The sequence below is a fragment of the Electrophorus electricus genome, chromosome 14 (assembly GCF_041902795.1).
Source record: "Electrophorus electricus isolate QZ-2024a chromosome 14, ASM4190279v1, whole genome shotgun sequence".
In the NCBI taxonomy this organism is placed as follows: Eukaryota; Metazoa; Chordata; class Actinopteri; order Gymnotiformes; family Gymnotidae; genus Electrophorus; species Electrophorus electricus.
The window spans coordinates 23,185,593-23,200,131 of record NC_137510.1 but is presented as its reverse complement, the minus strand read 5'-3'; the positions used below and the strand labels follow the sequence as shown (position 1 = coordinate 23,200,131).

The following is a 14,539-nucleotide window of genomic DNA, read 5'->3' as shown; positions in this document are numbered from 1 at the left end:
CAGTGGGGAGGGCTAGATGACGGGGAAACAGGCTGTTGGGTCGGAAGATGCGAGAATTTAGCTGAAATTTTGCTGGCATTAATCCGCCAGTGCATCTAGTGAAGTGAAACTGGAATCTGTCGACTGTTGTGCTGAAGGTAAGTTACAATATTCGTTCTCATATTCATTTTCTCCGACGCCGATGTTTTTGCTGGAATATTGAGCCATTCCTATATTTTATTAAATGCTTTTCCCATGTCTGTGTTTCTGAACGGATATGTAGTAAGTTAGCATAGATAGGTACAATATAATAACCAATAGATTACGATTAGATTACTGGTTACTGATTTGTAAAGCATTACTTATTGCGGATTTGTAAGGGCATCTTTTAAAGTGTAAGCAAGACGGCGCGGCAAGCCAAGCATCCTTTCTTCCCGTTTTTTAGGACTATGATAAATGAACAGTGACCTACAAATCCACATTCGTTAAATAATCGAGAGCTTTATGTGTCGCATGTTGTGTTATAACGATCACGTCGACCTTTCGTTAATTTGTTTAAGAGCGCTGTGGGCCTTTGATTTGTTCTGTGCATCTGCCTAGGCCCAAATATTGAACCGTCAGCATCCAAGGACACTGGGTGGATGTGAGCAGCGCATAGCCTACATGTAGAAGAGAGAAAACAGCGTTAGTCATTACAGTGATGCTCTTCACGTAAATGTGCTCCTGCGGCGATTGTGTTCTGCGACAAAATAATATGTCCAGACTTCGATCAAAATCACAGGACACAGTATTTTACCAATAATAAAGGGTTTGTTTTTGAGTGCCTATGTTTGCTGTATGACAGATTGTCGTGTTGGTTTTCAACGATTATTCATACTTGATGCGGAGTTTAAATAAAATGAAAGGGAAATAAACATTTTCTGACAGCTTTGCAGGCCGTGTCTCGGTAGCGCGAACTGGAATAAGTATAATACTCAAATATCTTTGACATTGTGGAACAGTTTCCCAGACGTCGTTAAACTGTCTGCAGGTTGTGTGTGTGCATGTAATTCTTAGCATGAGGACAGAAAGCAGAAAAAGGTACCGACTGATGTTTATGACGTCAGGTATAAGAAAGTGTGCAGTATCGAATCAGAAATACGTTCAGAATCATCAGTGGTATTTTTGATATACTACTGCAAGATAAATCATGTTTTCTAACATCTACTTTTCTTAATATTTCAGGGACTAAATTGAGCAAGGATGTGACAAATATGCTGATTAAATTTGACTGGGACCTCAGCATCCCTTGCCAGAAACCGATTTTTCAACGACTATAAAATTGGTACATCATCCTAGCACTAAATACAGACCCACAATGCACTCCTCCCGGCCCTCCATTCCCCCACGACCACGTCGATTCGACAACGGAAGGCGAGTAGAGGCTAAACCACCCAGTCACACAAACAAGAGGGAAGAAAAAAACATAAACACTGTTTCTTCATCCCCTCGCCATGTTACCCGAAGACTTCCAGAGCCTTCCAGGTTAAAGGGCATAGGTCACAGTGCACGATCATCAGGGGGACATCCCAAACTGGTCCAGCAGCAGAAGAACAATACCCACCCAGTACCAGCTAACACAAAATCAAAAGGTGGACATGGTGCCTCAAACTTGGGCCTCCCTGCAGTGGATCCAAACTGCAATGAACCCAATCTGCCTTGTCTGTGTTGTAATGACCACTCGCCTCAGGATAGCAATACCCTGTTCAATCACAACCACAACAACAATAACACTGTGACCATCAGGCAACAGCTTAAGTTTGTTCCACCATCTCAAAAGAGAAAAGAAGCTGAGAAGAAACCAGAGACCAAAAAGACCAAATGTAAGCCAGAGGAGAAGCAGCCTATGGCTGATCCTGTGGCCAAACCACTGGAGGACAGAGAAGAGGAAAATGGCAATGTGAAAGAAGAGGAGGTAGTTGATCACAAGGATGATGAAGCTGATGTTAACGTGAAAGGAAAAGTAGATGAGAATGGCAACGGAAACAATGGCGCTGTCGTTGATGACGTTGTTGATGATATTGAGGAAGACGATGATGACGATGATGAAGATGAAAACACTCTTGTACCTTCCTGTTGCGATTGCCCAGCCTCGCTGCTGGACTTCTCTCTCACCTCTTCTACCTCGTCTTCTTCCACTTCCATCAGCTGCTGCTCAGACTTTGAGTCGGATTGCCCAGATGCTTTTTCAACATCCTTGCAGCAGCAAGAAGCCCCTGAGAAATATCCGTCACCTCACTCCTCACCATCACACACCACTGCTTTCCAGCCTTACTCGCTGCCATTAGCCCTTAGCGCTTCAGTTAGACCACCTTCATCTCCTTCCTCCCCTGATGAGGGCTATCCTTCAGGTTCTGCATCCCCCACCTCTGATTTTATGGAGAACAAGGGACCTGAGGAAGAAAAGGGCATTAAAGTGGATGTTCTGAACTTCCTGGACTCCATAGATGAATTAGGCAAAGTAGATTGCTTCTATCACATTGCCCAGGTAGCCCGATGGGAATTTGAGGGTGACTTGGATCTCAGAGATAGGCTGCTTCATCAGGAAAAGCTTGAGAAAGTCAACAAAGAAATGAAACTCACCTATCTGGAAAGACTTCAGGAAGCTGGCCGAAATTTTGACAATGAGGATCTTTCTGGCTTGGTGGATGAAATGGGCAATATTGACATGTCCTGGAAGTTTTATAAAAGTGACAAATCATGTGATTCCCAGGAATACAGTGATGCAGGAGTGGATATGACAGCCCCATCCGACCTAGATGAACCCACAATCCCAGATTCTCTTGCTCCGTCACCCACGGATCCTCCTCCCCGCCCACCAAAACCTCCAGCAAGACATGTCATTGCCCAATCTGAAATGCACACATATATGAACATCAGTGGTAACACACCTTCAGTTTCCTCCAACTCTTCCCCAACTAAATCATTTAGTCTTGCAGTTTCTCCTCCTCCATCTTCACTTTCATCTGCAATATCGAAACCACTAATGGTGCCTCCTCTACCACCCCAGCCTGTCCCTTACTTCACCCTGTACACCGAGTCCCCTGCTACCTCATCACCCACTCCACCCATTCCTCCTCCGAGAAGGCGCCATAAAGCTCGTCTAGAGGCTCAGAGACTAGCCGAGCTTGAGAGAGAGAAAACACCTCAGTCTCTTCCTCCTCCAACCACCCGACCGCCACCTCTACCACCTCCACCAGCCTTGACCTCGCCTCCTGCCATTCCACCTCCTCCATCACTTCCACCTCCTCCATCTTTCCATGCTCTGGATGTGGAGATTCGTAAACTGCTGGCTCTGGCAGGGATAACCCAGGCTGAGTTGCTGAGGCTTAGCCCTGAATTGGGTGTCTGTGTTGATGGGGTTTTGGAGGAGGAAGAGAAATCTAAGGTTTCCAAAAATGGAAATGTCAGTGCTAACAAAACAAATAAAAATGAGAAAGAGGATGTGGGGACTTCGAGGGATGAACTGACAGAGGGAAAAAGGCTTGGGAAAGACAGTTTAAAAGAAATGAATGCATTAGATACATTAAATAAAGAGGAAGAATTCATAGAAGAAAAAGAAGACTGCAAGGACACCTTCAGGACAACATCTTTCACAGAGCTGGCTAAACGACGCAAGCGAAATGGAGGTAGCAGTAACTCTAGCTGCAGCTGTGGTTTGGGAGATAATTCTACCTTGAAAGCTGACTCGTATTACAGCACGGATATTAGCAATAAGCAGTTCACTGATGCTAGCTTTGGCAGTTTTGATTATTCCTCAGTGATACCTGATTCCCCTCCTTCTCCCCCTCCTCGACCTTTACCCCCATGCCCCAAATTATTGTCTGATCCCCCTGAGCTACCCTCTCTAAAACCTTGCACTCTCCCAGCTAATGCAGCTCTCCCGGATAGATTTGATTGGCTGATTGCCTTTACTCCAGACACAGAGACTCCTCCATTAGAAATAAAAAAATCGCTTGCTGATGCCACAGCCCAAAAGTCCAATTCTGGTCCAAAAGTCACTACGTTTAAAGAGTTGCGCAACAGAGGCAAACAGGCTTCACCACCAACTCAAGTTCAACCAGAACCGGATCCGACCATTGTTACGCCAGATCCCGATTTCCTGTACAACCTCAAGTGGAGGAGAGAAAAGGCAGATGGGGATGGCACGCAGTGGGAGTATACTTCCCAGGCACATGCCACATTCCTTCAGCCACCACCTACACCTGCTTCCCTGGCTCTGTTTAGAGAAATGCGCCACTTGAACACTGAAGGAAATGTCTCTCTGGAGCTCAACCCTCTGCAATGTATTGGTTGCTCAACCAGTAAGCACAATTGGTGTCCTTTCGATGAAGAACCAAAGACAGACCATCACAAGAAAAAAGAGGAAGGGGAAGATGAGAAGGAGACAGAAGTAAGAGGAACAGCGGATGGAGGACGAACACGGGAGTCTAGAACAAGAGGTGAGGGTGTTTTTTAGCATAAATTCAAGCTTAGGTTCAGATGTCCTTCCTCTTCTCTATGTATAAGCAGAATACATGAACAGGTAGTGTTCATGGACTCGAGATTTCAGTTTTATTCAGTCTGATTCCAACCCTGATATGCCACACATGATTCACCTAACCTGTAAATTTGATTGTCTGTGAGTGAAGTGAACCCACTCCAGAAGAAAGGTTTTCTTTTAGTTATCACTAAAAGATGACTGGCATAAAGGAACATGATCTCATACAAGTGAAATGGAAGGTAATGAGCAACACTGAGGCAAAGTGATTCACTGTCACATAGACAGATGAGCAACACCACCACACAGGGATGATGGAATCTCTGCAAATATCTCCGTGGTGCTCTGTTGTTTCTTGTGATGTCATCTGCAGTTATTAAATTATTCAGGTACTCTGCAGACATAAAGGCTAATGGTCTTCCTCTTTCTCTCTTGCTCACTTTCTATATCCCTCTCGCTCTCTGTCATTTTCTGTCCAGATTAGCTTCTGTGCTTCTATATTGCTCTTCTGCAGCCTCTCTGTTTAATTGTCCCTTGACCCAGACACAAATGCTACTCCTATTATGTTTTAGATACTGTTAATTTACCTTGCTTTAATGAAACAATCTACTTAATGTATCCTTTTAAAAGGGTGGAAACTGTACAATTTGAGGGTAGCATTGTACAGTGTGAAAGGAATTTATGACACCTTTGTAAAAACTGACTAGTGATTACTCTAAATTTAGCATAATACAAAAAGGATTTTGTGAAATGTCATTATTATCCACAGTAGGCACCTGAGTTTCTCTCTCTCTCTGTGTGTGTGAGTGTGTGTGTGTGTCCATGGGCAAAATGTATTTAATTAATCTGTAGGATTGTGCATTTATGTCCCCTTGTTCAGAAAATGTAATTCTGTAGTGTCAGAGGTAGATGGTTGTGTATATACCTTTAAGAGGACGTTAGAGGCAGGGAATCAACCTTCCCCCACCAACCACAGAGCAGAAATACAACAGAAGCATAACAGGAAAAGCAAAGTGAAACCGTATTTGAGAAAAACAAACCGGCAAAAACAAAGGTAACATTTTTTCCCCTCCTGCGAATTAGTGTTAGCAATCTGTAGTTAAATAACTAGTGCTTTCAGATTCTGGGTAGCCTGCTGCTCTGTCTGTAATTTCAATAATTTCAAATTCATTCACATTTATTTGCTGAGACTTGCAGCAGCATGGAGCATAGTCACCATACTTGTGCTGAAAGGCTTTGAAGATGCTTCTTTAGGGTTAGTCACGACTCTTAGTTCGCTGTTGCGTTCAGTGTTTTCGAACCTGGTGAAATCTGATCCCAGACCTGGTCCTTAGGGACACTTTCCCCTCTCATAGCTTGAATGTCAACCACATACTGGAAGAGTAAAGACAGCAATGGTGTTACCCTTCTTTTACACATACTGACCAAAAAAATATGGCATTGTAGTGCAGGAGGAGACTTCATAAAGAGTGATAAGACTGTAGGTGTGGTCACTTTATAGTATTTTATACATTTCCTGTTATTAATGATCAGTGGGAAAATTAAACAGAGAAAGACTAGAGGACAATCTTCTATAAGGTCTTGGGTCTGAATGAGATTATGTTAGATACACTAGTGACTTATTTTAAGGTTTTTTTTAATAAGCATTTTAGCCTTTATGCGCTCATTCCTACTACAGTTGTGGACTTTGTGCCATTTAACCATCCAAAGTTTAAAAAACAGACTTTTCATTGTGTGTCATGTGTGATCCGGTGTGCAGTGTTCCGACATTTGTCATATAATGAAGATGAACTGCTCTCTGGTAGAATCTGCTTGCTCTGACGGTTTTATTCTCCTCCAGTCTGCCTTCATTTTTCATATGTGCGTTTATTGCTCTTACAGAAATGACTCTATTAACATTCTCTCCATTTTCTCTTTTTCTCCCTGTTCTTTTTGCTCTGTGATTACTTTAAACTTTCTCCTGTTTATTCATCTGCTCCACCCCTCATTCTCCACATTTGCTCCTGACACCCAACCATTCCTTGCTCTCCTTGCAATCTTCTCACGCTCCTCCTCATGCGCTTTTATTGGCTGTTTCCCGATCAAGTGTGCTCCCCTCCCTCGTCCTTGGCCTTTCCTCGTTCTTTGCCCCTTCCCTACTATTTGCACTCTGATCCGCCATGCCAAGCACCCTTGTTTTACCGTTCTGACTTTTATAGGAGCCAGTCCAAAGCCTGTCCTCTTCGGCAAGCTCCCAGAGACCCTGTGCGCCGAGCGAACCCTAGGTCTGACTCTGTTAGAGACAGTTGTGCTGACTCTATCTGCTGCACTGAATCTGTCTGTAAACATGACAATCCTTCCAGTGGTAACATTCACAGTACTTCAAACAGCATTATAGATTCTTTGTATCATTCTTCCCAGTACTCTGCTAACAAGAAAGACAAGGTATATAACTTTGGAAAGGACCCTGTTAACAACTATGGGTCACTGTATGATAACTGCTTAGATGCAAACAGTAATGTCAATTCACGTTGTTGTGGTGATAAATACATGATGAAGAGCTTGAAGCTCCTCAATGACTTTGACAAACCAGCGGCTAGCAAGTACATTGATGGTGAGACCACCCCATACAAAAACTTTGAAATGATAAGTTATGTTAATGCAGAAAAACTCAACGACCTGAGAAAAGTTAACAGAAACTCCAAGGGCGATGTTAATACCCCGTTCTCCTTGAGCTCTAGAGAGGCCGGTGTACCAGTCTCAGCAAATGACTCCTTTTTTGGCCAGAACAGTGATGTAAAAAAGATGGAGGACAACATCCAAATCTCACCCTTCCCCACCCTTTACCTCTACCATCCCAAAAACTGCCCCCTGCACAAGGGTGCCCCCCCTCGCTTGTCCCCTGTAGGAGCAATCTCACCCCCGTGCAGGGCGGGGCCTCTGTCTCCAGGGACAGATGTGTCCCGCCTCTGTTCGCCCCTGTTCCCTCGCAGCTACACCCTCCCTGCTCTTGTGGCACCCCTCTACTACCCCTACCTCTACACCACACCTGCTCAAGCGCCACAGTGGGGGCCATCAGCCCCCAAACTCCACTCTCAGCAGAGTACACCACCACCCTCTCTGAGTAAGGGATCACCACATCAGTCTCATCCCTCTCCTCTCTATTGCCCTTTTCTCTCTCTCTCTCTCTCTCTCTCTCTCTCTCGCTCTCTCGCTCTCTCTCTCAGCACCTTTTTTTCAGTATATTTGTATGTCCTTTTGAACATTTGGTTCTTGCCAAGGCTGTCAGCGTCTGTCAGTCCAGACTTGGTTTCTGTGGGGATGTGGATGCATGAATAGAAGCATGTGCACCTCACACAGGCTGCTTCGGCCTTCAGGATGTTTTTTTTTTTTTTTTTGTTGTTGTTAAGCCGCTTCATTTTTTTTTCAAACTGTGATAATCATGATAATCATGAGATTTGTTTCTGATTATTATTGTGTGTTGCTGTGTATTGTATATGACATTTTGAAATTTAATTTAATTGCATTTTGTAAATCATATGTACCCATCAATATTTTAGCTGACATTTAACATTTTTATATTTTGAAAAAAGCACTGGTACTTTTTAAAGCATGCATGTGTTTTCTGCTTTTTTTCCCCTGTTACTGTACTAATGATTATAAAACTCTTTCTCATGCATGTAATAAGTCAGTGTGTTCAGGTGTATGTAAAATCCATAAATATGGTAATTCAGAGATAAATAACATTGCCAAACATATGTATTTGTATTGAACTTGTCTTGTTACTTCAACACAAAAAAATTATTTATTTCAACCTTATTAGCATTTTTGGTTGAATTGGTTGTATTAGTGACAATTTTCCATTTTAGATAATGGGCTTATTATTTTGGTTCTATTTGTGATAGCTGTCCGTAGCCTGTCCTTCACTGGTTCCGTGGCTAAGGCAGGGACCTGGATGGGTGATGATTCAGAGGTGAGAGGTGAGGAGCTGTCCTCTCTTTGCCTGCAGGAAAAAAGAGGTAAACAAACTCTTTGGGCACACATTCAAGTCATGTCATATCCTCTGGAGATTTTAGACTTGTGAACGTGCATCCTTTTGCTTTTGCGTCTCAGCTCTCGTCAGTGCAGTCAGTGTTGCAGTGGAGGCCATTTTGGCTCAGTTCAGCTCCTCCAGGACTCTCGTGCAGAAGGTCGGTTTCACTCTGGAGCTTTACCTGCCACCTACAAAGCTAGTGTATCATATACAATTTGTATTGTTTCTATATCTTTACCTTTGCTCTATCTTCTTTGTCTTTCTTTGTTCTGTCTTTCTCTTCGCGTTGCTTGCACACACGTTTTCATACTCCAGTTTCACTCAGTAGATAAGGTATTTCAGGGGTATTTAAGCACTCATGGGCATCGCTGTGCATCGGTAAATTCACTGACCCCACGCGCCTCTCCTTTGTTTACTGTGCCTGCATCTTTCCTCCATGTTCTCTCCCTGTTCACATCCTCTTGCCTCTTCTTTGATCCTCCACTGTTTTTCTCGCCTGCTTTTATTGTCTCTTTCTCTACATTTCTCTCTCTCTCTCTCTCTCTCTCCAGGCTCTCTCCGGAGACAGCAGTGTGAACCCTACTCTAGGTCGGCTGCTGCTACAGTGCCTTTGCCCTGCTTTGCGTGGCCTCCTCTGTGATGGACTCAAGCCCCATCAGAGTGACCTCATCACAGGCAGGAGGCCAAATTCACCTTGGGGATTAGTTCTGGCCTCCACTAAGCCAGGTGTGACTTACATGATTTGATTTCTTTCCCCCCACATCTTCCTGCTTCTTGGTCTCGCTACTCTGTTCGTTTGATCTGTTTTCCTGGCACTCACAGTCACTGCAGTGTTGAATCACCCATCTGTCTCGCTACCCATTTCCTCATCCAGTATTCTCCAATATCCCCTTCCCTGGTTTCTCTCAGTCTCTCATCTGTCCCCTGCCCTTCGTAGACTATGATTCATTTGGGCTGAATGCTATACTGCAGTAATTAAAAAACCCATTTGCCATTCACTCCCTACATGTTCAGATGCCCGCATGTGTTTAAATGTATGCTAATGTAATGGATGCATGCGTTCACTGTTCGTGGCTTTTACCTTCTTTTCTGTTTTTGTTTTTGTTTGTTTGTTTCTTGTTTGTTTGTTTCTTGTTTCTCATCTTCTTCCAGGCTCCAGCACGCAAGCTTTATACAGCCTGAAGGCTAAAGTGGCTGCCCTTCCCCAGCTCAAGCAGAGCCGACACAGGTTCAACGCCTTCCTGCTCGGCCTTCTGAAGTAAGTGCCAAACTGCTAGCGTTGAATTTGACAGTCTGCACAGTCTTGGTTTTCACAGACCAGTGCAGTCTCTTTTCCCTGTAATTCCTATTACAGGTGAGGATGAGTGTGAATAAAATTCTCTTTTTTTTATTTGCATCTCAGAAAGCAACAATTGCAAATATGTGTCTTCGTTCTTCCTCCTCTGTTTTTCTTCCTCCCTTCTTGTCTCTTGCAGTATAAAGCGCCTAGATTACTGGCTGTCCCATCTGCAGTCTTGCAGTGGTGAGTGTGCTCACTGGTTAGGGTTTATGGCTGGGTTCAAGATCACTTCATCTTTAGTTGTTTTGTTTTGAAACTAAGAGGATAAATTGTGACATTTTGTGATTAAGATGCGTGAGTATTAAATTGGTAACCTGTTTTTTTTGTTTTTTTTTAAGAATATTTTTGCAATAATTGATTGTTTCTATTTATTCCTCTACATACCTTTGCTTGGTCCTGGGGTCTGTCTTAAAAACATCCCTCTGCTTTCATCTGTTTTCTGTTTTCTCTCAGATGTGTTGGAGACATATTACCGGCACACAGCCTTCATGCGCCTTGCAGGCACTTCCTGCAAGCTTCTCTTTGACGAGCTCCTCCTTCTGCTACAGCCTCTCTCCGTCCTGACCTTTAACATCGACCTGCTGTTCCAGCACCACCACCTTGACCCTTCCTCCCCTGACCTCACGCCGAGCGGCCGCAGTCCGGATTTGCCCCGCTCGCTCGGCCAGGACCCGGGCTTCCGCTCGCTACGCTCGAGCCACTCACGGGTCAACGGTCCACATCTGAGGGCTGTGTCCGGGCAAGACCTTGGCGGTTCGGATTCAAAAGCAGCCAGCCATAACTCCAGCTCCTTAAGGTCATTCGATCCAGGATCCACCCACTGCAGGCCGATATTATCAGGCATCAGTAAGGGTGAGACCAGCCCCCAGCTGCAGTGGCTGCAGGAGAAGGAGATAGTGCCACCTAGTGTTGGGAGTGTGAATATCCTCACCCAGCAAGCAGGCCAGGCTCTTCAGCATGGCTGGGGGGCAGTACTGCGTTGGGGGGAGAAGTTAGGGCAGAATTGGAGTGGTTTAACATCCTTTGGCTCCTCAGAAGAGACTGAAGGGGTTCAAACAGAGAAGGATCTGAACGCAGATGCCGGTTCAGCTTCCTGTCAGAGACCAGGCCAGGAGCCCTTGACAGCTTACAGCGGAACAGTTCCATGGGGTTTGGGCAGGCTGTTCGGGGCTTCCAGTAGCCCCACAAATCCTCCGACAAAAAGGTGAAATGCATTTTTGTTCGTGGTATGAAAACTGTGCAATGTCATAGTTGTCAGAATATCACAATATTACTGCATACACTCGAAAGGGCCATCAAAAGAAAATATGACAGAAAACAGAGGTCATGTTTTGTTTTTCAAGTCTGCTTGTTGATACCAAATTTCTACAATTTTTGAAAAAAAATTTTAAAAAATGTATGAAAAAAATACATCATGATTATTATCTATTTAATGATCCAGCTAGTTGTGTTATAAAATCTGATATAAATTTTAATGATATATTTTTATTTCTGTAATGCCACCATTTCTAAGTGTGTCTGAGATCGGTTGCGTTTCTTTGTATGCAATAATTGTATTCTGTGCCAGAATTACACGCTCCATCTTGGCTTAAAAAGGCATTGTTTTCTTTATTTCTCTGTTTCTTTGTCAGACGTCCCTCTCAGTGGCTGTCTCCTGGTGTAACAGTCCTAAGCCATATGACGAGTACAGGGCATGCCTTTCTGCCTGAGAAGATAGAGCCTGGAAGACAAAGAGAGAAAGCGATGGAGAAAAATGAAGAAAACAAAGAAAAAGAGTATCAGCCAAAACCGCTGAGGTAGTGCTTAAACAGCTTTTGAGATTGGTACATGATGAGTGAAATTCATACGTTTGATGTCAATCATGTGAATGATCTTGCAGGGCAGTCCGGACCCTGTGTGATCACTCAGGCACAGGGGCAGAGCTGAGCTTCAGAAAAGGGGAGGAGCTTATACTGTTGGGAGGTGTAGACCAAGACTGGATTCGATGTCGTCAAGGTGACAAGGAGGGCCTCGTTCCTATTGGTTTTGCATCACTTATCATATGACTTCCAGACTCCTGGTTGGATGAGTGTGTGGGTGAAGCCCAAGAGAACAATAGGCCAAGCGTCAACTATGTCAAAAAGAGGCGAGTGTATGTACTGATATAGTTATTAGGAACCGTGCAGAGTATTCTCACCTCTGCTGCCCGGTATGTGATGTCTCACATGTTTTTTTCTGCATCTCCTTGCATTCTATTAAACATATACATTACTGTACAAATTATCAATATACATATATATGAAAATATTAGATTCATAGAATTAAAGTAATAGATTTGACCAAGATAGATAGACAGATAGACAAACAAGAACTACAACTGAATAGTCATTGTGTAGTAATAAAATCCATATATGGAATTCATCATGTATTGCATTCTGAAATATTCCATCCATAATATACAGCTTACCCAAAATCTTTAAAAGCATTAAGTTTGTGAATGGAAAGCATATATATTTGTGAGATTACCCAACATTTCAGGTACCTCTGTGGTTTTACTCAGTCAGGTGTATATAGCTAAAGAAGCCTACATAAAGATGGAATTGTAATTATATGCTTTAGAATTACTAAAATACATCTTGTAAATCCCAAAGTCTAAAAGTATTGTCTGTTTTGACATGGGTTAAGCCTAGTACTAGACCAAAGTGTATTGTCGGTTGTTTAGTCCAAGACTAGACTTCCAATTTGGACTTGGACTCAACTTTCAGACAAACATCCCTATGTTTATATTTTAAAAACATGCCAGATGATAAAGCTCTTTCCCAGAGCCTTACCTGTCCCACAAGACTGAACATGTAAATCAACTTCTCTAATTGTTGTCGCTCTCACTAGTGGTAGTATAGTAGTTTATTGTGGCAGTGTGCTGATCACCCTTATTTGCTATTGATTTCTATCAATGTGTTGGCTAATGTGGTTAGAAGTCTTTATTCTTGTAGGCTTGGTATTGATGACTATGCATATACCATACTGTACTATTCACAAGACTCGTTGCTGAGGTAACCATATATGACTGATGGCATTATTCATTTATAACTGGTAATCTGTGTGCGAATGCATTGAATCAGGGGATGTAATATTTTTTAAGTTGCATGAACAATTATCAGAGGAAAACTGTGTTTACTCACGAAACCAACTTCACAGTGACTCTTACGGGTGTCTGATATTAAAGCTTGTTGCGACTGGATCCGTGTAACCAAGCAGTGAGAGAGAGAGAGCAGAGAGATAAGCTCGTCTGTCCTCTATAAGCGCCATCTGCTCTTCTGAAGGAAACGACACTTGCCATGTGTACTGGCGCGGGTTGCCTTCAGGTGCCTCGGATGAGCTGCAGTAAAAACAGCCCTAAAGTCACAGCAAGAAATATATGACAGAAGAGGAGTTTAGTAAAAAGTGATGGCTTTCACACGTGCCGATGCTTTTGACCTCTGCTGATAGACGGCTTTTACGGACTCTAACTAATAAACCCTGCCCATGCCATGGGCTACACACAGAACCGACCTCACTGGAAAAACACACAAAATATACAGCACTATATCTCGCCTGTGTGAATGTGTAACTCAAATTCTGTCTCCCCTTTTCAGGATTTTATTATATCTCAGAAGGCTATCTGGTATTTTGTTCTTCGGCAAGCTAAGGAATCTTGATTTATATTTCTGAGGAAGCCGGTTTACATGTAATTTCTACTCTGGACTTAGTTTAAAGGTTTAGATATTTAGGTTAAAATGTGGTGATATAGGTTAAAAGTTGTAGAGAACAGTAACCCAGTATCGTTGACGTGGTGTCATAGCTACAATAACTTCAAGGCTTCATTTTGCTTAGTGGAATCCATAATTTGAGCATTGTCATTTGTAAGTTACCTCGGAGGGAAAATTGCAATTATGTGTGGAACATCAGTAGAAAGTTCTTCTGGTGTTAATTATTTGTTTTTAAGTCAACTTTCAGTTTGGTTTTATATGCATTTAACCTTGTGAGATGAAGCCTTGGTTTGGTGTTGGGGGTATATTAAGTGCTATTGATTTTTTTGATGTTGATTTGGATGCTAGATATTCCATTCTTGTCTATCTCTCTATCTATCTATCTCTCTATCTATCTATCTATCTATCTGCTGTTGTGTGTAAGCGTGAATGTATGTGTGCGTATGCCTTTGTGTGGCAGTGGGTTGTGTAGCTCTGTGTGATAAAGCCCGCCGCTGGTAGCACACTTAAAAGCATAGTAGCCTGTGTACTGTACCCTGTGTCATTCAACGGTCAATCGGTTCCTTGCATGTGGACGTTTGTAAATATACCCAATAAACTATTAAACTCACTAAATGTGTCTGAATGAATGAGCAGAACCTTCCAAGGTGCAGTAAACTTTGCTGCTGTTATCCTGTGAGGACAAGAAAAATATAAACAAGGTGCAGCATTTAATGCAATACATGTGACTTTACACCATGACTAAGGAGGTTTCAGGCTAAAACAAAAACCAAACCAAACTACAAGACTCAAGCGACAGAGAAAAGAAAGCAGAGGCGATGCAGTTATTCGAATAGTGAATGACTGAATAAATTGAGCAGTGCTTTCTGACATAGTTGTCACTGTAGTCGTTTTTCACTTCGTTAATTGAATTCATATACACATATACAATTCATATACAATCAAACTAGGCTAAACTGAAA

The 14,539-nt window shown here is 42.9% G+C and overlaps 1 protein-coding gene across 4 annotated transcripts; it reads left to right on the top strand.

Moving 5' to 3' along the window:
• Positions 1–14: 14 nt before the first annotated feature.
• rusc1 (RUN and SH3 domain containing 1) lies at positions 15–14,192 on the top strand. Of its 4 annotated transcripts, XM_035530925.2 has the most exons (12): positions 15–137; positions 1,204–4,460; positions 6,585–7,601; positions 8,383–8,496; positions 8,591–8,667; positions 8,826–8,843; positions 9,062–9,236; positions 9,663–9,768; positions 9,986–10,032; positions 10,303–11,053; positions 11,481–11,645; positions 11,729–14,192. In XM_035530925.2, exons 2-12 carry the CDS (start codon positions 1,337–1,339, stop codon positions 11,892–11,894), a joined length of 5,760 nt encoding a protein of 1,919 aa, XP_035386818.1. In that variant the 5' UTR covers positions 15–137; positions 1,204–1,336; the 3' UTR covers positions 11,895–14,192. The 4 variants fall into 4 exon arrangements, with proteins under 4 accessions (XP_035386818.1, XP_026855043.2, XP_035386820.1 ...); XM_026999242.3 differs by lacking the exon at positions 8,826–8,843 and having other exon boundaries at positions 16–137; XM_035530927.2 differs by lacking the exon at positions 6,585–7,601 and having other exon boundaries at positions 17–137.
• The last annotated feature ends 347 nt before the right edge of the window (positions 14,193–14,539 follow it).

What these genes read in the sequence shown, in the direction of transcription:
- rusc1 (XM_035530925.2), top strand. Translation starts at nt 1,337, where the DNA reads ATGCACTCCTCCCGGCCCTCCATTCCCCCACGACCACGTCGATTCGAC. An exon ending in TACACCACCACCCTCTCTGA is followed by an intron (nt 7,602 to 8,382) that starts GTAAGGGATCAC and finishes TATTTGTGATAG; the next exon opens with CTGTCCGTAGCCTGTCCTTC. An exon ending in TATCAGCCAAAACCGCTGAG is followed by an intron (nt 11,646 to 11,728) that starts GTAGTGCTTAAA and finishes ATGATCTTGCAG; the next exon opens with GGCAGTCCGGACCCTGTGTG.